This window comes from Sturnira hondurensis, unplaced genomic scaffold, assembly GCF_014824575.4.
Source record: "Sturnira hondurensis isolate 20B ecotype Veracruz unplaced genomic scaffold, ASM1482457v3 Scaffold0013381, whole genome shotgun sequence".
In the NCBI taxonomy this organism is placed as follows: domain Eukaryota; kingdom Metazoa; phylum Chordata; class Mammalia; order Chiroptera; family Phyllostomidae; genus Sturnira; species Sturnira hondurensis.
Window position 1 is genome coordinate 2,085,353 of NW_028086012.1, and position 26,187 is coordinate 2,111,539.

Genomic DNA, 26,187 nt, shown 5'->3' on the forward strand with positions numbered 1-26,187 from the left:
AAGCTGAGGAAAATTCTATATACACAGCCAAGAAGATGACAGGAATACAGACACAGAAACTGGAATGATGCGGCCACAAGCCAAGAAACACCAACAGCCACCAGGAGCCAGAGGAGGCAGAGGACAGACTCTCCCCGAGAGCTCGACTGCAGTGTGGCAACACCGATTTCAGACATCTGGCCTCTAGAATGGTGAAGAGTAAATTTCTGTCACTTTAAGTCACCAAGCTTATGGAACTTTGCTAGAGCAGCCACAGAGAACTGAAACAGATGTGTGATGTTAACCTCTTGGGATGTTTAGGAGAAGACTATACTGAGAACGATGAGCCTGAAAGATGATATTGAATGGGATAGTCAGGGAGCTGTATTTCCTGACTATATCGTCAGTGGTTCGATACTGGAGAAAGTCAAAGGGTTTCAGCTTTCCTGTCTTACATATGCCGGGAGTGAAGTGGTATGTCATTTTTCTTAAATTTGATATTTAGAGAAAATTCAAGTTCAGGAGTATTTTTGAGAATGTTCAAAGATGCTTAAAGTAGAATTAGAAACAACGTGTGTAGTTTGCAATCACTGGAGAAAATGTGAAAACTAAGAAATATTACTGAAAAGGGAAATAGCAAATATATGAAACAAAAGCATAAAGCAAGATGATGGAAATAAGCTGCCATTAGCAATAATCACTAACTGATATAACAAATAACCTCAAATCTTGTGTTTTAACTTAGTAAAGGTTGATTCCTCACTCACTGTACAAGTTCTGAGCCTATCTGCAGCGGGACAGGACTCTGGGGCTGAAGGTGGGCACCTCTTCCACTAAGGAATTCAAGGCTCCAGGCCCCTTCCACGTGAGAGCCTCACCCGTCATGCAGGGCTTCCTCACATCTGACCAGCTGAGGAGGGAAGAGAAAGCATGGGAGAGTGGCACGAAGCTTCTTAAGAGTCAGGCCTCCCCCCTGCATCCCACTGACCAGAGCGTGTTTTGCAGCTCACCTGGTTCTAAGGCAGGTGTGCCTAGGAGGGAGAGGGAATAAGAGTCAGTGAACACAAAACATACTTGCTGCCACCAAGAACAAACACATCAGTTCTGATAACAAGTGTGACTGACTTGTCTGACCACCGCTGTGTGACGTAGAAGGGAATGGGAGGAGAAGAGGCAGCCCCTGGGGAGGCCAAGGTGACAGGAGCTCAGGATGGGCAGGGCAATGGGAGAGTTCATGGACATAAGGCCCAGGGCAGAGAAGAGCTGTTTTTGAAGACCTGGTTGAGTGACGGGCAAAGAACAAAAGTCAAATGGGAGAGCAGAGTGCAAGACTTGGATGCTGAGCAAAGGGTCTGTGAAAGGGGGCAGAAGGCTGTGTAGGGAGAAGGCACCCCAGAGAGAGGCCCCAAGATGAGGGCGTACAGGAAAAGGAAGCCTCTGTCATTACATGTGGAGCAATTACTTACCAACCTGTGGGCAGGGAGGGAGCTGCAAGGAGCCGTGAGCTGGTGCCCACACGAAAAACTTCCATATTGCAAGGAAAAGATTCTTCAGTTAAGAAAAAGTGCTACTAAACAGAAGAATAATAAAAGATTAAAAGTAAAAGTTTGGAACAAAGGAATCGCATGAGAATACAGACAAGAAGCAGGAATCACAATATTGCTTTTCTTTAAAAAGGTAAAATTCAAGGCAAAAAGAAAACATTAAGTGGGACAGAAGGAATTAGTTCACGTAATGAGATTCACAATCCATAGCAGTGCTAAAGGTCATGAATCTTTATGCACCAAATAACATAGCAAAAAAAAAACATAAAACAAAAATCTGTTGGGAATACATGGAGAAATTGACAGACTTTAACACATCTCTCTTAGTCAAGTAAAAACAAAGAAATGGAGCAAAAATAGAATTTGTTTTAGGTGATTTTACCATGTATTGATTCCATACTGTGTACATAGTATAAAAGCACTCTGTGCTGGGCACTTTCCATGTGATTCCATTTGCAATAATCCCCTCGGTCTGACTAGATGGTGTTACTGTTACTCCATCTTTCAGAGGAGAGCACTGAGGCTCTGCGAGAGCCCCCATCAGCGCTCACAGAACTAGTATTTGAACCCAGACCTTTGCCTCCAGAGCCACTGTTTTCCCCACTTTGTTATAAAGACTCTTCAGGAGACCTGGAGCCTTTCATTTCGCAGAAAACATTTCTTCCATGAGGGACAAAGGCACATGTGCCTCCCACAGAATCCCTGACACTTCAGGGCAGGGTCTGGCTAATGATAGGCAGCCACAGAGTTTTCATGTACAGGGTGATGATGGAGAAAAGGTGAGCGGCCCAGGGTCACCCAGCACGTTGGAGTGCCACACGAGGCAAGAGCCAGAGTCTGGCGTTTGTGCTCAGCCCTGACCTCCCAGAACGCCAGCCGCTGCAGCTTCCTGAGTGCCCTGAAGCCCAGGCTCGTTCTTTCACTTATGAGAATAACAGAAGAATCTTTTTTTTTTTCATTGACTACCAGCTGGCCTCAGGAAGGAAGAGACTCCAATTTTGCTCTAGACACAAAGATTTGCTTTGGGCTTTGGTCCATCTTCTCTGTTTTTGTTCTTTGGGTAGCATGACGCTTTAATTATTATTGTCTGCTATTACAATCTCGTTTAATTGTTGGTTTGTGGCTCTGGGGCTCAGAGGGGGGCATTTTATAAAACAAGTATTATTTTCTTACTGTCATTTCCAGTGTCACTAAGGACAATTGAAGCTGCCTTCTCATTTGGGGACAGGAGTGATTGCTGACCCTCTTCCCCCTACAGCAGATGGTCGTCCAACATGCCATTTTCTGTTTCACCTGTCACTTCCCCTGATGTAAACATCCACTGTGATGACTTGTACCAGTGGTCACGCAGTGGTGACAGTTGCTTGGAGCACCCCCAGCCCTTTCGTATCCTGGCGCCCAGTCAGAAGTCAAGGGGAATCAATATGGCAAGATACCGTAGATTTCTTTTTCTCGTCTCGTTTTTCCATCTCTTTTGCAGTGGATGCAGATGAGCCACCTGTAAGCCATGAGGTGGGCAGGCTCCCAAAAATGCCCAATGTGTTCAAGTTTCCTTCAGAACGAGAGAACTGAGGACCTAAACCCCAGAAGCAAGTTTTGCCCGTGGGCAGCCCTGGAGAGGTGCCAGCCCCTACAACGAGAATGTGGTGCTCTCCTCACTTGTCAGAGTCAGCCAGGCGGTGTGTCAGTTTCCTGGTGTATCAGTCTGGGGGCTGCTGCAACAAACCGAATGGCTTCAAATCAATTCATTTTCCCAGAGTTCTAGAGTCTCAAAGTCCAAAGTCAAAGTGTCAGGAGGGCCATGCTCCCTCTGAAGGCTCTGTAGGAGAATCTGTCTCATGTCTCTCTTCTGGCTTCCGGGGGTAGCCAGCAATCCTTGGTGTTCTTTGTCTTGTGAACACATCACTCCAGTCTCTACCTCCACCTTCACAGGGTCTGTCCCCTGTGTCTCCTCGGTGTCTCTGCATCCAAATCTCATGCTCCTTTCTCTTACAGAGACATCAGTCCTTCGATTTAGGACCCACCCTAATCCAGTATGACCTCATCTTAACTTGATTTCATCTGCACATTCACAAGGACTAGGGGTTAGGACTTGCACTTATCTTTTGGGGGGAGACAATTCAACCTACTGTAGGTGGTAGGGGGCACATGTGCAGGGTAGGAGCCTTCCAGGCAGAGGGGAGCCCCCAAAGCCAGAGAATAAGAAGGAGCTGGGTGAAGGGTGAGAGGAAGGAGGCAGCTAGAGCTGCTCCTCGAGGACTTGGTGTGTCCCCTAGAACGTCTGACGTTAGTCTGTTGGGGAAGAGGAACAATGACTGGGGCGGGTGTGTGGTTCAGAAAGGTCCCCTGGCCCTGGTGGGAATGGTGGACTGACCAGGTGGCGGGGAGTCTGGATCCAAGCCAGTTACACTCTTTCTGTCTCTGTGTATGCGGGTCCCCGTCTTGCGAGCTCCTTCCTCTCCCAATGTCCTCATTCTTTTCTTCAAAACTGCTTCAGACACTTGCCTTCCTTGAGTAGAAGATGTAATCAAGGAAAGGCCTTTGGCCGTGGCTGGTAGGGCTCAGTTGGTTGGAATGTTGTCCCATAGACCAAAAGGTCATGGGTTTGATTCCTAGTAAGGGCATGTACCCAGGTTGTGGGTTGGATCCCCAGTCAGGGCCTGTACGAGAGGCAACCAATCAATGTTTCTTTCTCTCTGCCCTAGGCACCCCTTCCACTTTGGAACCAGACGTGGTTTGAATACGGCCTCCGACCATTACTAGCTGTTGACCACCCTCCAACCCATTCTCTTCAAGCTGCCTGTGTTAGCCCTTGGAGATTTCACTTCCCCCATCAGCAAGATGGGGCAAATAGACTCTAAATTGCAGGGGGTTTTTAAGGATATGAGTACAACATATATGAAGCACTTGGCATACAGACATCTCTACAAATGCTTAGTTTTCTTCCTCCCCCAGTTATTTGGATAGCCCTTTATTCAGCCCACGCTTTTAGTACCTATTGTGCATATTACTCTGTTCTGTTTATCTCTTTCAATCAGCAGCAGCAGCCTCCAGGGCAGAGGCAGAGCCTTCCACATCCCCACAGCTCCCAGCGCAGCGTTGGCACACGCCAGCCCTCTCCCCTGGCCTGTGTTGTGTCTGTGGCTCAGAAACACGCACACATGCACACACAAGGCATCTACAGGAAGGAGCGCCTCGCCACGGACGGTGGGGGCAGGGGTCCTCAAACTGTGCTCACTGTTTCAAAAGCCAAAAGAAGACCAGATGTTTACTGCAGGGGAGCGGCTTGGGCACACCCAGACGTCTGTTGTTTGGGCTTAGAATGATCCCTATCGATCAGAACCTCTAATTAGCATTTTATACACTCTGATTCCTCTAAGATAATGAAAGTCCTCAGTAAGAGTTCTCATGAATGTGGTTGGTTTGCCAAAGTGTCTTCATGGGCCGTCATCAAGGATTTATCATGAAAGGGGTCGCTAGACCCTGCCGAAGCCCCCTACCTAACTTTCCTGCAACCCACTCTTGCCCTCACCAATCTCTTCTCTCGAGGCAGCTAGAGTGATGTTGAAATGTAAATCAGCTCCTGTCAGGCCCCAGCTTAAAATTCTTTAGTGACTCACTTCCGTTACCTGTAGAAAGAAGTCCAGACTCTTCCCTGACCCACAGGGCCCTGCCTGACCTGGCCTCTGCCTGCCTTTCTTGGCACAGTGACAGCCTCCGCAGCCTTTCCTTTGCTCAGATGCTCCGGGCTGGTTCCCTTTCAGCGGGGCCTTTGCACATGCTGCCCTTTATCCCCAGAAAGCTTCCTCCCCCCTCTTCCCCTGCCCTGCTCTTCCCGGGCCTGGCTCCCTTTGAGCTTCATGTCTTGCTTAAACGTCACCTCCTTGCAGACGTCTTCCCTGGCCACTCTCCGCACTGAGTTTGCCACAGCTGATCATCTCTTCACGGGTTTGTGTACGCGGGAGTATTGCCCGTCTCCAGAAACAACTGGAAAATGACGCCCTGTCTGTCATCTTCACCGTTATCTCCCAGCGTCCAGCACTTAGGAGGTGTGGGAGTAAATGAATGCAGTCCGAGGTCTGGAACCGCAGCCCCTGTCTTTTCGGTTGCCTGCTCGAATTGTTTCTGCGCGTGGAGGACCTTGGGCTCCCTCCTCTTCCTCCTCCTGCCACTTCTCTTGACCTCATCCATGCCAAGCCTTTGACTTTGTCTGATTGTCAGATCAACCAGGCTGAATGCAATGGACTGACACTTTTAATTCATGGTCTTGAATGTCAGCCCTTTACCCTCGTGTATGATTCACATGTAAACTGTTGATTGCGGACGGGGCCTCTCCGGCGCATGCCTGGCTCTCAGCCACAGCCACTTCCTTCTGGAGGTGTGAGCAGCATTCTCAGGGGAGAGAGGGGACGCATTACAGTCTGACCTGGACCATGATTGTATCCTGTAATTCTGGCTGGCTTTCTAACCAGCCCTGGCCTTGGGCGAGGTAGTTAACCTCTCCGAACCTCAGTGTTCTCATTTTTTAAGATGCAAGTGATGCTACCTCCAAAATAAAGATGTTGTGAGGATTTAATGGGATAGTGCGTAAGTGCCTTATACATGGTGCTCGTTTCATAAAATATTTTCTTCCATTTCTCCTTAGTCGCCATAGTCTTTCTCTTCACAATTTTCCGTCAGACTGGTCCTCCTGGGATATCACTCATTGATTCATTCACTCACTCGTTTTTTCAATTATTCACCTCCAGGGACTTCAGTCCATCGCTGACTAGAGGAAGATAAAACCCAGAATCTTCTAACTAAGTCTGAGGTCCTCATCATCTTTCCTCTCTCAGTCAGCTCTGTTCCCTGTGACATCCCAACCCACCTGAATTTCAGTGTGGGGTCGCCTTTATTTCCAGGCACCTTAACCTCCCCTCAGCCTCTGGGTCTTGTCTCATGTTATTCAATCCAAAGAACACATTCTCCTCCATGCCACCCAGACTTCAAGCCTCATTTCCGGCTCCCTTCCGGGACCAGCCCAGTCCCTGTGAACCTCTGCTTTCTGAGAGCAAGTACAGGAGCACAGCACAGCTTCCCGCTTGCTCTGCTCCCAGGGCTGGCTGCCTATCTGGGTGCCTCCCAGCGTGAAGGAAGCAGGGGAGGAAGGGGGGGACACTGGGACAGCAGTGAGTGCTCGTGTTGGCTCTGCCTCCTGGGGAGCCCCCCCCACCCCGCAGTGGGGCTCAGTCTGCCCGTCTGTTCCCTGGAAGCACCTTGAGGAGAAACCCATCTGTCTGCACTCCCTCAGAAGCCCCCAGAAGGGAGGCCTGCCAGGGGAACGAGAGCACAGCCATGGAGAAAACCCACACAGCTTCTGGTACCAAGGAATCTCCTCTGTGTCTGTGACAGGGTCCGTCTAGGAAACCCAAGAGTTTCTCTTAAATCCTGTTAGAACTAACGAGGCTGAAAATACACACATCCTACGTATATTCAACAACAAATATGTAACAAAAATTAAATCCCATTCACAATAAAGCCAAAGCAAAAGAAAAAAATGAATTTCATAAGAAGTGTAATGAAGAAAACCATAAAACTACCAAAATACCTAAACTAAGCCCCAAATAAGTAAAAATGTCTGCGATGTTCCTGGCTGGGGAAAATAAGCAACACAAAGATATAAATTTGCCCCAATTGATCAATCAGTGTGTTCAGTTCCAATTAAAACATCAATGGGACATTTTGGAACTTGATAACTGTGAAGTTTGTCTGAAGGGATAAACTTGGGAAATTAGCTAAGTAACTTTGGGGAGAAAATATGGAGGGGAACTTGCCCCGTAACAATATCAAATTATGAGAATAGGAAAGCCAAAGTCAGCCGGGCTGCTGTGCTCACGGTATCACAACTATAACCCAATACAGGCCAAAGCGGGGGCCCTGGAGCTGAGGAGAGGAAAATCAGCCAGGGCGACATTTCAAACCAGTGGGAGAACCGGATTACTTCATTATGAGGGTCTGCCTTCCACAGCTATTCATGTGCACCACCCAAGACCTCAGGCACGTCTAGGCACTGGGGCTACAATAGCGAACAGGACCTGGCCTAGCAGGTCCTGGCCCAGCACTACGTGACCTGCAAGACCTGGCCCAGCACTCAGGAAAATTATCTTCCAGTTGTGGAGGCGAGTAGCAAGGAAATGAATGAAGGAAGTATAGCCTGTAATAAATGCTAAGGAGGAAGTAAACAGCATTTTATGGTCAAAGTATGGAAGAGACAACTTTACACAGGTGTTGGGACAATTGAGTGTCCATTTGGAAAAAGAATGAACCTATAAACCTCCAAAATGTAAAACTATACAAGTTCTGGGAAAACATTAAAGTTTTACTTTTTAATCATTTGCAGGGGGAGAGGGTTTGCCCAAGCCTGATATGACTCCAAGTATCACAAGAGGAAAAGATTAGCATGGTTGATTACATAAAATAAGTAGCTATGCCAAAATAAACAAAACTTGAAAGGATATGGGATACTAGGATAAAATACCAATAAGTATACTGTTCAGTAGGAATGTAAATGGAAACAATCACTTAAGAGAATAATTTAGCTATGTTTATCAATCTTTGTCAAGTATATTTTATTGATTATGCTATTATAGCTGTCCCAATTTTTTTCCTTTGCCCCTAACTGCTCAGTACCCTCTTCCCTCCAGCAATCCCCCGGCCTTAGTTCATGTCTATAGGTCATGTGTGTAAGTTCTTGGGCCGCTCCCTTTGTTATACTGTTCTCAACATCCCCATCTGTTTTGTGCCTACCAAGTATGCTTCTTTATCCCTGTATCACTTCCTCCTTTCTCCCCCTTCTCCCTTCCAGCTGATATTTCTCCAAATGATCCCCATATCTAAGATTCTGTTCCTGTTCTGGTTGTTTGCTTAGTTTGTTATTTTGTTTTTATTTTTATTTTGAGATTCGATTGTTGATAGTGGTGAGTTGTTGTCATTTTAATGTTCATAGTTTTGATCTCTTTTTTCTTAAATAAGTCTCTTCAACTTTTCATATAATAATGGCTTGGCGATGATGAATTCCTTTAGCTTTACCTTGTCTGGGAAGCACTGTATCTGCCCATCAATTTTAAATGAAAGCTTTGCCAGATAGAGTAATCTTGGTAGTAGGTCCTTGCTTTTTATCACTTTAAATATTTCTTGCCAATCCCTTCTTGTCTGCAAAGTTTCTTTTCAGAAATCAGCACACAGTCTTATGGGAACTCCTTTGCAGGTAACTATCTGCTTTCCTGTTGCTGCTTGTAAGATTCTCTCTTTATCTTTAACCTTTAACACTTTAATTATGATGTGTCTTGGAGCGGGCCTCTCTGCATCCATCTTGTTTGGGACGCTCTGTGCTTCCTGGACTTGTATGTCTATTTCCTTTCCCAAATTAGGGAACTCTACTTTCATTATTTTTTTTCAAATAGATTTCTAATTTCTTGATCTTTCTCTTATCCTTTTGGCACCCCTATGATGCAAATGCTGGACCTCTTGAAGTTATTCCAAAAGCTATTTATACTACCCTCATTTTTTAATCTTTTATTCTTCTTGTTGTTGAGTGGTTTGGTTTTGCTTCCTTATGTTCCAAATCATTGATTTGATTCTCAGCTTCATCCACTCTACTGTTCTTTCCCTGTAAATTGTTCTTTATTTGAAGTAGTGTATCCTTTGTTCCTGACTGGATCTTTTTTAAACTGCTGAAGTCTTCACTAAGTCCCTTGAGCATCCTTATAACCAGTGTTTTGAACTCCGCATCTGATTGATTGCTAGCACCATTTCATTGAGCTCTTTTTCTGGAATTTTGATCTGTTCTTTCATTTGGGTCTTGATTCTTTGTCTCCTCATTTTGGCAGCCTCCCTGTGTTTGTTTCTGTGAATTAAGTAGAGCTGCTTTGACTCCTTGTCTTAGTAGTGTGGTCTAAAATAGTTAAGTGTCCCATGGGGTCCAATGGCACAGCCTCCCCTATCACCCAAGCTGGGTATCTGAGATGTGCCCTTCATGTGGGCTGAGTACACCCTCCTCTTGTAGTTGAGCATTGGTTGTTGTTGGCAAATCAATGGGAGGGATTTACCCAGGCCAGTCAGTTGTAAGAATTGTCTGTGACCACTTACCACCAACCTCCACCCTCTGTGGAGGATCAGCTGTGCAGGGGCAGGGTGGGGTGCTTGAAGCGGTCTGTAGCTGTCCACTGGGTGTGCAGGCTCTAGGGTTTCCTGAGTGGTGCAGGCCAAGGTCAGCCCCCACCTGTGTTTTGCCTGGAGCTGCCCTTCCTGAGCTATAAAGCAATTTTAGAAGGCTGTTACTTATGCTGGGCTTGGAGATTCCCAGGAGAAGCCAAGCTGTGAAGCTAATCTGGCTGCTGCTAGTGCCAGTCCTGGGGCTCACTGAGGCCAGCTGTTGCTTGTTTGATAGAATTTAGGAAGTTGTGAAGCAGGATCCAAGACCAGCCATTCAAATGGAAAAGCAGCCTGGATGGGCCTGTAAGTTCGGTGTGCCAGTGTCTCTGGGGATCTCCAAGGTGAGTTAAACAGTGTTAGCCAGGTTGATGGAGTCTCAAATATGGCACCAGCCTGCAGGCTCTGTGCCTCTACAGGCGGGGAGCGGGGTGCTCAGAAAAGGGATAACGGCCTCCACTCGCCTTGATGCCAGACACTTCAGTTTCTCCCCGTACGCCACCGGTGCTCTTCAGGCTGCACCCCCCCTCCCCGTGCTGGAGCTCAGAGGGGGTGAGTCTGAGTAAGTGAGTCCACACGTGGGTTCTTTAAGAGGAACTGCTTGGGGCTCCAGCAGTTTCTTCCACAAACTCAATCCCCGTTGGTTTTTGCAGCCAGAAGCTGCGGGAATTTCCTCGCACTGGAACCCTGGACTGGGGGCCTGGTGTGGAGCTGGGCCTGCTCACTCCTGAACTATCCCTCCCAGATTTTTATCCACCACACATGGGTGAGAGACCAACCGGTTCTACTTGTACACCCCTCCTACCGGTCTGAATAGACGTGGTTTCTTTAATTCTGTAGTTGTCAGGCTTCCATTCAACTTGATTTCTGATGGTTCTGAGTGATGGTTGTTACATGTTTTAGTTGTAATTTTGATGTGGTTGTGCGAAGAGGCGAGCCATGTCTGCCTACACTGTGATCTTGACCAGGACCAACCTTTTCAAAATATATCCTCGTCACCTCCCAAAAAAGTATTTCTACAAGTCAACTTAAATAGTAACAGAAATCTGCTGTTTCAGAAAGCAAAACAATAATGACACATACCAATGTACTTTGCTGCAGAAAAAATAAATGTGCATGTCCACAATATACTATTAAGTGAAGAAAGAAAGGTATTTTAAAAGCGATATGAAAGCTTGGCTCTGTTTGCAGGGAGAACGTGTTTGAGTGCACAGAGAAGAGGGATGTGCACCAACACTAATGCCAAGTGCAAGCTCTGGAAGAGAGATTAGTTTGTGGGCGAGAGACTGAGAGTTCAATAAGTCTGTATATTGTTCGCCTTTTTCTGCCTGGAGCGTGTCTTATTTTTATAATTAAAAAAATGTTTTTAAAAAGAGGTTGGATCCTGGAATAGAAAAAGGATGTCAGTGGAAAAACGGGAGAAAAGGTGAAACTGAAGAAACCAGATAAAGTCTGGAGTTGAGTTCAAAGTCATGTACCAAGGTTGGTATCTTAGCTGTGACAAAAATACCAGGGAAATATAAGATATTAACAATGGGAGAAAAGGTGAGGGGTCTATAGGCATTCTCTGTATTATCTTTGCAACCTTTGTGGAAGTCTAAAATGATTCTATAATACAAACTGATTAGGAGAGAGAGAGTCACACAGGCTCATAACCAAGGCATCTTTGACAGTCAGCACCTTTTTGTTCTGGAAGATTTCCGATTCCTCCTGAGCTCTGTGGCCAGTGGGCACCCTGCCCACAGAGAGCCCTGCCTCCTCAGGTTGTTGGGGATTAGCTGGGGCAAGCCAGTGCACAGCTAATATCCCAAGTTCTGCTCTGGGGAAACCGAGGGGTAGGCTCCCTCTTGCCCCCGCCACAGCTGGGTCAGACTGTGGTTCAGAGCAGATAGAGGTTCACAGCTAAATGGAGAGGAAGACACAGAGATTTTCCAGATGCCCTCTGCCCTCCCACAAGCACAGCCTCCCCCGCTGTCTACATCCCCACAAGAGTGGGACATTTAGTACAGTTGACCAGCCCGCCCTGACACGTCATTATCAACCGAAGTCCATAGTTTACATGAGGGTTTGCTCTTGGTGTTGTAGATTCTGCAGATTTGCACGCATGTGTAATAACATGTATTCACCATTATAGTACCATAGGAGTATTTCCACTACATAAAAATCCTTCGTGTTCCATCTATTCATCCCTCTCACTCACTCAGGCCCTGGACCACCTAGGCTGATCTTCTTACTGCCCTTGTAGTTCTGTCTTTTCCAAGGGCCACACAGTTGGAATCACGCAGTGAGTAGCCTTTTCAGAATGCCTTCTTTCACTTGGCAAGGTGTACCGAAGTGCCCTCTATGCCTTTTCATGGCTTGATAGCTTATTTCTTTTTAGAGCCAAATAATATTCCATTTGGATGTACCACAGTGTATTTGTTCATTTACTTACTAGAGGACATCTTGGTTGTTTCCAAGTTTTGCAATGAGGAATAAAACCTTCTAGACAGCCAAGTGCACATTTTTGTGTGGACACAGTTTTCAGTTCATTTGACTAATACCAAGGAGTATTATTGCTAATTGTATGTTAAAAGTATGTTTAGTTTGTAACGAACTGCCAGACCACCTTCCCAAGTGGCGGTATCGTTTCACATTCCCACCAGCACGAACAAGAGCCCTCATTGGCATTTGGTGTCCGTGTTTCTGATTTGGGCTTTTCTAATACGTGTGTCGTGGTTCCTCATTGCTGCTTTAATTGGCATCTCCCTGGTAACATATGATGTGGAGCATCTTTTTATAAGCTTATTTGCTATTTGCATATCTTCTTTGGTGACATGTCTGGCAAAGCTTTTGTGCCTTTTTTTTTTAATTGGGTTGTTTGTTCTCCTATTGTTGAGTCTGAAGAGTTCTTTTTATGTTTTGGATAACAGCCCCTTATCAGATGTGTCCTTTGCAGGCATTTTCTCCCAGTCTGCGGCTTCCTCTTTATTCCCTTGGCGTTATCTTTTGCAGAGCAGAAATTCTTAATTTTAATGCCTTCCAGCTTATCTGTTGTTTTCTCAGAGATCATGTATTTGGTGTCGTATCTACCAAGTCGTACCGTACCCAAGGTCATCTAGGTTTTCCCCCATGTTATCATCTGGGAGTTTTAGTTACAGGTTTACATGTAGGTCTGTGATCTGTTTGGTTAATTGAGGGGGTAAGGTCTGTATCTAGATTCAGATTTTGGCCTGTTGTTCCAGCACTACTTGCTGAAGAAATTGTTTTGGTTCCACAGCACTGCCTCTGCTCCTTTGTCAAAGATCAATTGGCTGTATTTCTGTGCATCTATTTCTGTGCTCTCTATTCTGTCCCAGTGACCTGTGTGTCTGTTACTTCGCCGATGCCACGCAGCTTGATTACTGTAGCTTCGTGGCGTGTCCTCCCATCACAAAGTGTCGGTCCTCCACCTGTACTTCCTTTCAGTGCTGTGTTGGCCGTTCCAGGTCTCCTGCCTCTCCGTTTATACTTCAGAATCAGTTCATCAATATCCACAAAACAACTTGCTGGAGTTTTGATTTTGTGGTTTTTATCTATACCCTTTATCCCACCGAGACCTGACCTTCTCAGCACCCCCGTCACAATCTAGAATATTGTGGGCGGGGACTGCGGAGTGGGACCCGGGGACTGGCGTGTAGAGCTGAGGAGCAGGTGGACTTTGACAATGGCACCGTGAAGCTGATAGGAACACATGCTTCAGACCTACACCCCTCGCCCTTGTCCCGTTGCTAGTGACTCTGTGGGCGGGGCAAGCTCCATGGGAATTACAAGCATGCTACTGGACACTGCCTGGTCTCTTTTCCTGCAAGTCTTCAGTGGCCTTCCCTGACCGGAAGCCCTGGACAGAGCAGCTGAGCCCCCTCTGACTGCTGCCCCCTCTCCCCGTGCAGGCTGCACTTCCTGGTGTTCGACACGGAGGAGGTCCACGACGTGCTGCGCATCTGGGACGGGCCCGTGGAGAGCGGGGTCCTGCTGAAGGAGCTCAGCGGCCCGGCCCTGCCCAGGGACCTGCACAGCACCTTCAACTCGGTCGTCCTGCAGTTCAGCACCGACTTCTTCACCAGCAAGCAGGGCTTTGCCATTCAGTTCTCAGGTCTGTGCCCGCCTTCCGCCAGCCCCTCTCCGTTTGTCCTGCTGCCCAGCACCATCCTCCCTTCCTCTGCCCCGGAGCCCCTCCTTCCCCCTCATCTTCCCACTCGTGTAATGGTATTTACTGAACATCTGCTATGTGCCTGATGCAAGGTTAGCTCTTGGTCAAATATACGTGCTGTGCTCACTCAGTGCACGGAGTGGGGGAGACAGGCAGGTTGATAGACACTCACGTGAAAATTGCTAAGTATCTGGAGAAGAAATATAAGCTCTGATGCTCATCTTGGCGCATCCAAGGAGGTGTTCCAGGAAAGATAGTGCCCAGACTCACACCTGAAGACGAATTACAGGAGAAAAGGCAGCATTTCAATCATGGAGCAGTCAACTGCGACCTGCGGTTGGTCTTGCCACTGAGCTGGGCTTGGGAGCACGGTGGAGCCCCATGAGATGAAAAGGAGAGAAAGGCATCCTTGGTGTGAAGCTTGTGACCCAGTGCAGAGGCAGGATCGCGGGCTCTGAAGCGGAGGTATGTCCGCTCTGGCCGAAACACGGGAGCGTGGGGGAGACGTAGAGGAGGTCTAGGCGCCAGTGGTTTGGGGTGTGGTTCTGGAAGAACTGATCTGACGTGGCTCACGCTCTGGCTCTTAGTTTAGTAAAGGTCCGGAAGCCATCTGTGAATGATCTACACTCAATTAATTATGTACTGCCATAGCCAATTATGGAGGAGCATGACAAAGAGCTACCCAAAATGGGCAGCGCTCAAACATCAAGTCTCAGTATTAGATAATTTGTATGACTGGCCCTGCCTCTCCTGTGATGCATCAGCTCATCTCCTCTGAAGTGCCTCTCTCATCACTCATCTCCCTGCACAAGTGACTCCACCTCAGTTGGCGCTTATGTTTATTATACAGCAGCTGTCTTCATTACCATCTCCTTACTCCACTGTCTGCCTGTGTGAGGGGGGTTGCCATGGTGATTCCGGAGTGAGTCTGTGTGGCACCTGTGCTGGCCTTGCCTCCACGTTCTCACTCGGCTGGCGTATCAGCTGAGGGTGGTTGGAGGTATCTCTGGTCCCCATGTGGCTGTGATGGGATTACAGACCCTGCTCCTAGCTCTTTTATGGTCCATCTTCTCCACAGCGATGAGCATTTAGCTGTGTGGGGGGCAGATGAGGGTCTCCAGCATCAAGTTCCTTGGTACTCATTAATTTGCCCACTTAGCTCTAATGCAGGCTTCCAGCCTAGTGAGGAATAGCTCCTTGCAGGGTTCATTGGGGGTCTTCTTCTTTGAAATCATGGCACCCATGCACCCATGGAGAGAGTCCCTGGGGGCCACTGAGTAACACTGAACTTGTCTAAGATTAGGGTTCCAGCATGGGACGACAAGGGAGTCACTTTAGATAAGCATCTCCCAACATCTGTTCGCTGGAGTTCCAGGGCCTATCAATCGGTATCGTGGGAAAAGGAAGTTTGCACGACCAAGTCCTGTTGGGAAGGTGCTTAGGTGGAGGCAGACCCGAGGCGGTGATCTGTCATTTGGGACCTCCCCAAACTTGGCAGCTTGCGGATGCAGATACATTCAGAAGGTGCTGGTAAGTCACCATCCCCAAATATATTTGGCCACGGATGACTTTTTTTCTAAGTTATCGCAAGCAACTAGCATTTTCTGAAACAAACTTTGCCAATTGCTGGAAGAAGCAGTAGAAGGATCTTGCAGCAGCAAGGAAGGTAGAATGCTGAGGAGACGGCCGGGTGCACTCTCTGAGAGAAGGAGTCCTGTGAATAATTAAGAAAGTCATGTATTTTCTCTGACTCTGCCCAAGCCAGTGAGTTTGGCTTTGAAGCCCGTAATTATACAGACAAATCCCCCCGTGGAGCTGCATTATCTGACCTCCACTCCGTCCTCAGCATCACCACGTGGGACAGAGTCCCTGGGCGCGCCGATGAGCCGTGCCTTCCCCCTGCTGCGTCAGCTGCGTCCTCATACATCGCCCAGCTCGTGGGAATACCCCTCCTCCTTCAAGGTTCATCTCAGAGGCCACTTCTTTTTAATGCCCCACTCAGGATAAGGCGCCGTGGACAATGGCACTTTCAGCACTTCACTTCTTTTGCCCATTGTCAGTTCCAGACGCTGCTTTGTGTTGGAGCTGCCGACCTACCTGCCATCCCACCGAAAGTCCTTAGAGCAGGGGTGGCAGACTCCGTTTCACGGGGGCCACATCAGCCTCGCGGTTGCCTTCAAAGGGCCCAAATGATTTTAGGACTGTATGAACGGAACTACTCCTTAACTGTTAAGCAGTTGAAATTACATTCGGCCCTGTGAAGGGCCAATGTACACCGCCCCCGGTGAAAGTGAGTTTGACTCCCCTGCCTTAGAGGCTGGGGGGCACATCCTGCCAACCGGACCCCTCCAAAGGGAGCGCAGACAGCAGGCGCCCGCCCACTCGCTGCTTGCTGAACAGTTGGCACGTGAAGACATTAACAAATAAATGGATCGTTTTCTCACATTACAAGGGTTCCCTCGGTAGGGCAAGCCACCCTGGGCAAAGCTACCTAGCCCGGACCCCAGGAAGGCAGTGACAGCCTGGCCCAATGTTCTGGGTGTAACCGAGGTTCAGGAAAGGTCACCTTCCCTGTTGCTGTCACTGGTTAGCAAATACCAGGATGACCCCAGGGAAGAGAGGATGGCTCGCCCCATGTTAACTTTGTAGTGTGTGTTTGACAGGGGATTTACAGAAATGCCAGGGAGGACTAGTGCCAGCTTGGCTTTATTAAGTAAACATGACTGCGTAACATCTAACATCCTGTCTGGACCACATGATCCAACCTTTCCCTGGGGGCTGTGCCAAGCAGCTCAAATTCAAGAGCAGTAAAGAGAAAGAGAGAGAACAAAAAAGGTGAGGGGATCACCAACAGAGAGGAAAGCACAGTCTGCCATCCATGAGGCAGACACCATACTACGCCCTCTCCCGTGTTCCCTCTTGTCATGCTCATAGGAACCCTGAGATTTGGGCACCTTATTAATCCAAGGTGGCTCTGAGGCCCAGATAGGTTTCTCGTGCAAGGTCATCTAACCTGGATCAATACCCTGGTGTCTGATTCCCAAAGCCAGGCTCTTAATCATTGCACTGTCGCTTCCCACGTAGATAATCTTTCTGAGTGTGGCCAGAACAGCAAGGGTTTTTTCCATCACCCCCCACCCCGGGCCAAGGAATCATTTACCTATGTTCAGTGCACTGAAAAGCTAGGGATGAAAGGCAAGTCTGTTTTTACTGAGCACCTGGGTGCTGTTCTACGCCCTGGGGATACAGTTAGAAACAAGACAGCCAAGGTCTCTGTTTCCATAGAGATGTATCAGTGATAGACAATAAAGAGAGCAACAAATAAATTAGCAAGATGACTACAAACTGTGCTATAAAATGAACAAAATGGGATAATGTAGTAAAATTGATGGAAGGCGGTTTAAGGATGAGCCCAGAGGAAAAGGTGACCAATGAGATCTGTCTGCAGAGGTGAGGTTGGAGCGACACCTGAATGCAGGATGGAGCTGGCATAAGAAAGGTCTGTGGCAGGGTCATTCCAGGCCGGAGGACCAGCCGTGCAAGGGCCCTGGGAGCAATAGGGGAGGGGACTGAGCCTGCAGCATTGGAAGGAGATTTTACAACTATGGCTGGAGCACTGGGGTAGCAGATCATCAATGGTATTAACAATGAAAACTGGATAAAAGCAAAGGATAGTTTTAAAGTCCAAAAGGGGAGGACTTGAGATAGGATACCATCTTCCAAGAGTCAGCAAGCTTTTTCTGTAAAAAAAAAAAGCAGATAGTAAATATTTCAGGCTCTGTGGGCCGTATGACGCGACAACTCAGCTCTGCCGGAGCACAGAAGCCGCCACGGACCAGATGTAAACCAACGAGCGTGTCTGCGCCCCAACAGAGCTGCCTTTACAAGAACAGCCGTAGAGCCAGATCAGGCTGTGGGGCTAGTTGCTTACGTCGCGGGTCATGTTGGGTACAGGGGGTTAGATTCCATAACTGCAGGCTCAGCCCCACAATCCCAGGTGTTAATAATTAGTGATATGAGGGTGTGCAGTGCCCTAGGCTGGTGCTTCTGGAACTTTTCCACCCAGGTCCCCATAGCCGAAGAGAGTGAATACCTACTTCCGGAAGATCTGGAGGGTTGTAGGAAGCATAAAATCTCCTTGAGACTTCCAGTGTTTGCTTAAGAGCTAATACTAATTTTACAGTACACTCCATGATGACTTCGCTTGTTTGAGTGTAAAGGTTATTTTCCCCAAAGATTTAAAGGAAAACGGACCCTCCAAACAAATGAATGTTATTGACCCTGTGGCCTCCAGAACCGCCTGTCTCTGGGGCCTGCCAACCCATGTGGGAACGATGACACAGGTGGGAGCTGGAGAGGTGGCTGGGGTCATCGCAGCCACCTCGGGAGCCTCTCTCTGGACTTCCTCTCGCACCGCATCCTTTGGTGCATCTTCTCATGCTTCATCCATCCTCTCACTCACTCATTCGTGCATTTATTCCTCTTTCCGCCATTCACTTGGCTTTCTCTTTGAAAACATCTGCTTTGTCCTGCACTGAGTGGGTATCAGACTGCACACAACTGCCAAATTTCTGAGGTTTTTTTTTCCATTTTTAATACTTCTGTTACTTATGTTTGTCTTGACCCTCTCCTTCATTGCAAACATCAGGCTTTTCTTTGGTTCCCCTCTGACGAGCCTTTGGTTGTTTGCCGTGCAAGAGAGAACAGCTTTCCGCCAACTCCATGATTCTAGGCAACTTTGCCGGTGCCGCTCAACGCGCAGGCCGCCAGCCCCCAAACTCCTCGGCACCCCCTTCTGATTGAATTTGGAGTTTAAATTGAATGATCCTGTCACTCCCTCATACTGATCACGTTACCTACATTAGACAGAATTGCAAAGCTTATCTGTGTAACAGTCTTGTATCATTAGATCAAACTGAACTCAGCTCTGCAATCAGCAGTGTGATCACGCTTGACTCTGATTATCACAGTGGGGATGACGGTGGTGGTGAAGATGCTGGGAGAATGGGTGGCGGTCCCAGCGGTGGTGGAGGGAGTGACAGAAACAGTGGTGAGAACGGAGATGGTGGCACTGTTGTCACAGTGGACGACGCTGTCGGGAGGCGAAGGAGATCACGGCAGTGGCGCTGCTGATGGCCACCGTGATGTCTATGAGGGTGATGAACCCTGGGAGCCTGGATGTCCTGCTGATGGCAAGGCAACCCCACTTTCTCTTCTGTGTTCTTGTCCCAGTGTCCACAGCCACGTCCTGCAATGACCCTGGGGTTCCACAGAATGGGAGCCGGAGCGGCAACAGTTGGGAAGCTGGCGACTCCACAGTGTTCCAATGTGACCCTGGCTACACCCTGCAGGGAAGCGCGGAGATCAGCTGTGTGAAGATTGAGAACAGGTTCTTCTGGCAGCCCAGCCCCCCCACGTGCATTGGTACGAACCCTGCCCTCTCGTCCCAGCATTGGGGTGCTCCAGACCCCCCCCCTTTCCACATAAGTGGCAGCTGCATTTTGAGCCTGGCCAGGAGACTTGAGCAGCGAAAAGTTGCAGAAAACTCAGTTTGCTTTGTGTGTGCATGTGCACACGCGTGAGTGTGCACACACATGTCCACACAGTCACGCTGCACAGGCTACCAATTCTTCACTCTCCAAAACATCCCGAAGGTTTCTAAGCCAGGCACGTCTGCTCCTTTTCTCCTGGCTCCGGGTGTATAGGCTAGACGTGGACAGTGGGTCACATTGGTAGTGGGGTCAGCAGGTTCCATAGTGACCCTTCCATTACCCAGAGCACGAGAAGGACACCCACAGGCTTGGCATATAACGGAAGGAGCCCTGTTCTTCCTCTTCCCAGGGAAACTATGGGTCACCTGGGTTTTGGTTCTGTAGACCTACCCTTTAGTCTTAAAAATCTCTCCATGTGACAGATGAAGAACTGGAGGTTCCGAGACATGTCCAAGGTCATGTAGCTTGCAGGGGTGGGGCCGGAATAATCCTGCTCCCCGGCAACTTGAGACTGGGAGAGGGGGCCAAATTGAAGGGCAAGGAGCACAGGAAAGAGAGATGCAAGCAAACCTTCCAGGTGCTCACTTCTGCTTGGCTCTTTTTCTCAGGCCAGATACTGAATGTATTTCCCGCGTCAACAGTGGGTGTTAAAGGGACCCAGTAGTCACTGAGTCCTCACTGTGGGCTGACGGCACCCTGGACACTTCTTTATGCAGCCTCATTTCGCTGTCCCCGCAGCGCTCGGTAACGAGCACCTTCCCTGCAACGTGGGCAGGTTTGGGTGTCTCGCCCCGAATCACAGAGCGAGGGCAGGACAGAGCCAGGACTGAAACCCAGATCAGTCTGAAGGCAGAGCCTTTCCTGTTCCTCCCGTCCACACGGGCCCCTGCTGGAGACGGGTGTGGGGACTTCGGGGACTTCCGGGCTCCCGCGGGGCCCGCCCAGCCGCACACGGCACCTCCTTCCACATACGCGCCCTCGCCTCTGCTGGTCGTGCTCCGAGGCCTGGCGCTGAGGATGGGCCCCGAATCCTGTCCCTCAGTGGTTACTAGGAGTCCCCTGGGGGTGTGTGTCAGGGACATGGTGCCTGGACAGTGGACAGGACAGTGAGATCTGCATTCCAGAGTCAGCTCAGTTCTCACTCGCATGGTGTGACATGTCGGAAGGAGTATGGGTAGTGAAGGACACATCCAAGCTTAGTTCCCAGCTCTGTCACTTACTAGTTTGGTGGCTGTGGGAAAATTGCTTCAACTCTCTGAGCCTCAGTTTCCTCATCTGTAAGGTGAAAGTAAATATACTTCCTCATAGCCTTGTGGGGTGAGCACGCAACTAACCCCAGTCTCAAGAAATACTCATTTCTCTCCTTCCCTTCTTCCTTCCTCTGTCCTTCCTTCTTTCCCAGTTTCCTTCTTTTGAGCTTTTGGATTCCCTTCCCTTCCCCTACCCAGAACTCCTTCTGATCAAGGGGGTTCTGGGAAGGCTCTGGAAGGAATCAGATGATCTCTGGGTTCCCTTCCAAATTCAGCCTCCTAGACAGAGGCGATTCCGCAGGCTTACCTTGCAGAAACACGGGTCCTGAGGCAAGACCATCCTGAGTGGAGAAGGAAGGCTGCTCTGTGTTAAGCTGGTGAGCAGTAGATGGGCAGCAAGCAGGGCAAAGGGTTTAGTTCCGCTTTCGTGACCCACTCCTCTGCAGCCTGGAGCCTGGGGAGCGTTTCTCAGGCAGCAAAGTGAGTGTCTTTACCTCTTCTCTCAAACAGCCTGGCAATCCCAGCGACAAGCCCATAATTTCCAGCTCCCTTGGCCAGCTGCCTGCTCTGGCCTGATTGGCCTTGGCACCCCTTCCTTATTGGAAGCAGCAAAGAAAGAAAACAAGTGTTGACTGAGAGTCATCCCCATGCTAGGCCCTGGGCTGGACATTGCAGCCACGTGATCACAAACAGCATCCCCGTATGGCAAGATGAGAGCTCAGGTTCTGGATTGCGGCCACCTGGATTCCCATCTGGCTTTACCACATGAGCTGTGTGGCCTTGGACAAATTACTTCCTCTCTCTGTGCCTTGTTTTCCTCTCTGTGCAATGAGGGAAATGAAGGTACCTGGCTCGTGGGGTTAAATGAGATAATACTGTGAAGCTCGTCAATTTAGGCCCTGGTTCACAGTAAACACTACATATGTTAGAAGCCATGATCATCGTCATTCTTCTCTGTTTCATAGGTGAGGAAATGGAGGCTTAGAGAGGTGGGGTAACTTGACCAAACTCACAGCTAGTAAGTGGCATAGTCAAAATTTGAACCCAGGACTGCATACCTTCCAAACCAATGGTCTTTTTCACAATTCTCACTCCTTAGTACATACAGCCTGTCCACTTCTCAGCCATCTTGGAATGATCAGCCAAGGTTGGGGGTTGGCAAGGGGAGAAAAAGCAGTTTCAGGAGCCCCCAGGGTCGCCCCACCTGTGGCAAACATAAGGGAAGGCACCCCTGAGCTGTGAAGGAAGCCCAGATCTGGTAGCCTGAATGGATGCATCACTGTGCCCCCTTGGGAAGACCCCCAGGGAGCGGGGCAGCCAACGTGACAAGGGTTTCCCCCTCTCACTGACTGTGTCACACCGTGTTTCTGGGCAGGGCCAGTCTCTGGCCCTGGGCTGGGCAGTACAGTCTGGCTTTGGGGAGGGCAGAGTCATGCTGGTCACGCAGGCCTCTGGTCTGTCTCACTCACCCAACCGCCTTCTCTAGGGAAGGCTCAGTGGAGAAGAAGCAAGTGAGATGCAGGGCAGACCTGACTCAGGGAACCAGCCTCATCCACAGAAGCTCTTGTACCCGGGGCTGTCCACTGCTGGCCTGTGGGGAGGGACGCTCCTCTCTACTCCCACTGCCATCAGCGGTTCCAAGGGGGTGGAGAAGGATGGGGAAACCACAGGCTTCAGAGCCGGACACGTGCGGGTTTGGGTCTCAGAGTGATTCTGGGCGAGTGACGTGACCTCTCTGAGCCTCAGTTCCTCCTTTCTAAATCAGGAAAGGTAACCCCCGGCTCACCAAGTTGCTAGGAGACTGAAAGGAGATACAGTATCTAAAACGCTGCAGCTCACACGTCTGACATTTAACGGGAGCCCACTTGAGTGTTCCTGGTACTCAAGTCGGTATTAGAGATATATTTTCCACAGGAAAAAAAAACACACACTACTTATGACCACTCAGGTTTTATGTTCAACCATGCCGGGGCTTTTATGGCCTGGCTTGAAGACCTACCATTTTTTAAAGAAAGCCTGCTGGGGGTTGGTCCAGCCCTGTGAGCACTGCTCCGCTGCACCGTGCGGCGGCGAAGCCCAGCTCTGTGACGAGCGAGCGGCTGCTGTTCGCTTCAGTCTTCTAGGACGCACCCTTGGCTCCTACCTCAGGTCCAGTTTTGGATTGTCTGGGCCTCTCAAACAGCTCTCTGCGCTCCTGAGGGCTCACTGTTTGCCTGCTTCACTGCCAGTCACCGATGGTGTGTTGTGTGTAGCCATATTTATAGTCTTGGCCGTCTTTTCCTCCACTTTGTCAAACCTTCATGCTACAGTGCAATAACCCAGCCAATTACTGCAGAACCTGATTCAGGATCTGGAGGCCCTGAGGGACTCTGAGTGAGCAGCTGGCTATATCCCTGGCTGCCTTCTCTCTCCTTGCCAGCTGGGAAGGCCTGTCGTCTCAGGGGAGGGAGACCACCATGGACTAATTGTGTATTTGTAGTACCTCCTTACCACTAAGGCATCCAATCCCTTGGACAAGGTCTTTGGGAAAATTGAGGGGTACCTGCAGCCCCCACTCAGGCACCAAGAGTGCCAGCAGTGTAGGAGGCTGGCACGCTTGGCTGGTGACCTTGATAATGACTGCCACTTCTCCTGACCTCTACTGGACCAGAACTCTTGGTAAATACCCACAATGCTCCCCTGGAATGTGGATGTGAGGGAGTGGGAGGAGACCAGGTTTTCCATGTGTCTCAAAGATGCATGATGTCTCCAGGTATTGACTGCTTACAGCATGCCAAGTGCTTTAACAGACATCTCCAAAACCTTCGCAGCCACCCCATGAAGGAGGGACTGTCTCCTTTCGCAGTAGAAGGGCACTGAGGTAGGTCCAGAGGGGTTAGGTCAGCTCTCTAAGGTCACACAGCCAGGAACTGGCAGAGCCAGGGATTTGGGTTTTGAATAATTCTTTGAGGTGAAACTCACATAGCATAAAATTAGTCACTTCGAAAGGAGCGATTCAGTGGCAGTCAGTACATGACTGATTGCAACAGTGTTGTGCAGTCCCTGCCTCTGGTGCCAAAACATGTCTGTCTCGTGGGGGTACAACCACATACTCGCCACGCCCCACCCCTGGCCTCCAGAGCCAAGTGTTAACTTAGGTGTGTCAGACTCAATCCTTCCTGTCATGCCTATGAATGCCCATTCAACTATGACCCGGGAAAGGGAACAGTCTTACCCTTGTCGTCTTCTCTCCTCAGCTCCCTGTGGGGGAGACCTGACGGGACCTTCAGGAGTCATCTTGTCCCCAAATTACCCAGAACCCTACCCACCAGGCAAGGAGTGTGACTGGAAAGTGACCGTCTCACCAGACTACGTCATCGCCCTGGTATTTAACATGTATGTACCTTTCCCCCGGGTGGGAGACCAAGGGGTCAGAGCAGCTGTGGGTTTCAGACATGGGTCTCTAGGTGAGTATGCACAGGTCTGCTGGAGCAGAGCTCTCCGTCCGTGGGAGGTGTCGGAGTCCCAAAGAGGAGAGATGCTGGCATTTACGGAGCGTCTCTCAGTGCCCACTACAGTGCTCAGTGGTTTCACATATGTTCTTATTTAATCTTACTTAACTTATGAACTGGCTGTTATAATTTTTTTTAACCTCCGGAGGTTAAGGTTCAGGAGTGGGGCCTTTCCGGATTCCCGTCTTCTGCCCTCCTGCTTTTCCTCCTCTGCTCTCACGCGCCCCTTCCAGCACGCTCACCAGTCTACGAACAGGCTCCGGTTTTTCTCAGGAGCTCCCCCACTATCCCCTTTATTCCTTTTAATTATTTTTATTTATTGACTTTTAGAGAGAGGGAGAGAAACATCAACTTATTGGTCCACTTATCTACGCATTCATTGGTTGCTTCTTGTGTGTGCCCCAACCTGGGATAAGCCCGCTACCTTGGTGTATCGGGACGACACTCAAATCAACTGCACTACCTGGCCAGGGCTCTCCTTTATTTCTTCTAGAGGCAAGCTCTTCCCAGGAATGGTCTCTGCTTTCTCTCCTTCCTCTCCTCTGTTCACTCCAAAACCGTTGGAAGCTGTTCTCGGCTTCCGCAGTATAAATGTACTTAACTCCTCTGATTAAAGACACCGGCAAACTGGTTGCTAAATAAAACGGGACTTCCCATGTTTTATCCTCGTGATCGCTCCCTGCACCCCTACCCTGCTTCTTCCCCTTGGGTTTTATGAAGCTCCACTCGCCCCACCCCAGCCTGCTCTGGTTCTATACCTTCTGTGATTGGCTGCTTCCGTGTCACCCCGCTTTTCCTTGGCTGGACAATAACTCCGGCCTTTTCTCTTCTTATCCACACCTCCTTCCTGGACAAGTGCATCCACTCCCGTGACTTTCCTCTCATAAACCAAGAACTCGTTCCTACCACCCGCCCAGACTCCCTCCCGAGCTGCAGGCTCCTGTCTCCAACTGCTGAGTGTCTCTGTCTGGGGCTGCGGGAGCCTCGGCTGTAACACGGCGGCATATTCTCCCCAGACGAGCTCTACTCTGAACACTGGGGATTTGCACCATCGTCTGCCTTCACTGCTTCCTCTAGGAGTGACCAAGGCGTGGAGCTCTGGCTGCCTTTACACTCCATGTATCTTCCCCTTTTGTCCATCTTCCCAGCTACTACCTTGACTGAAGCCCTGTTATTTCCTGTCTCAGTGACTACTGTAGTCTCCTAACTGGTTCTCTGCCCCGATCTGCCTTTCATGCCAATCTCTTCTTTAGCTAGCTGGCAGAACGATCTTGTCCCATGAAAAAAATGCTGCAGTAACCACCCTATTTTCCATTTCAATGTATGATAATACTTCTCAGCAATCAGGAATACACTACTGATACATGCGATGCGGACAAGTCTCAAAAACATCACTGAACCAAGGAAGACAGACACACAAAAAAGAACATAATGTATGATTCCATGTATATAGAGTTTTGAGGTCGGCAAAACTAACGAGTGGTGATTAAAACAAATCTGTTCAGTGGTGGTTTCTGGCGGTGGGGAAGACTGACTGGGAAGGGGCACCTGGGAACTTGGGATGGCGGAAGTTTTCTGGGTCTTGCTCTGCATATGTCAAAATTGGTAAAGTATGAACCAATGTCACCCTGATAAATTCAGTACATTACATAGATAAACAAACTGGCAGAGTGATACACTTAAGAGATGATCCTTTCATGGTGTATAAATTACATTTACTTTAAAAACAAAGAAACAGCAAACAGATCCTTTACTTTAAAGTCCTCAGTGCCTCCTTCTTCCTGGTAAAGTCCGAACTTTTGAGTTTCATTCTGAGATCTGGCCCCTGCCGACCTCTCCATTGGCCCCCCGCTGCATTCCAGCCGCCACCGGTCCTCGTCCCCGAGCTCCAGCCAGACTGAAGCCCTAGCAGTGTCCAAGACAATGCCTTGCCCTTGTGACTTTGCCTCTGCTTCTCCCTTCACGGCGACTCCTTTCCCTTCTGTGTCCCACCATGGGGGGTCTTTTCATCTCCCTGGACCCAGCTCGAGTGGGGCCCCTACAAAAGCTTCATCTTCGCCCCCCTAGGAA

The 26,187-nt window shown here is 49.2% G+C and overlaps 1 protein-coding gene across 1 annotated transcript in view; it reads left to right on the forward strand.

Annotated features, from left to right (window-relative positions):
• CSMD2 (CUB and Sushi multiple domains 2) overlaps window positions 1-26,187 on the forward strand; it is a 268,001-nt gene that overhangs the window by 124,975 nt on the left and 116,839 nt on the right. The window contains exons 19-22 of the mRNA XM_037061417.1: window positions 13,625-13,827; window positions 18,855-19,040; window positions 19,117-19,308; window positions 23,863-24,001. Of these exons, the coding sequence (XP_036917312.1) occupies window positions 13,625-13,827; window positions 18,855-19,040; window positions 19,117-19,308; window positions 23,863-24,001 (720 nt within the window). The remainder of the gene's footprint in view (window positions 1-13,624; window positions 13,828-18,854; window positions 19,041-19,116; window positions 19,309-23,862; window positions 24,002-26,187) is intronic.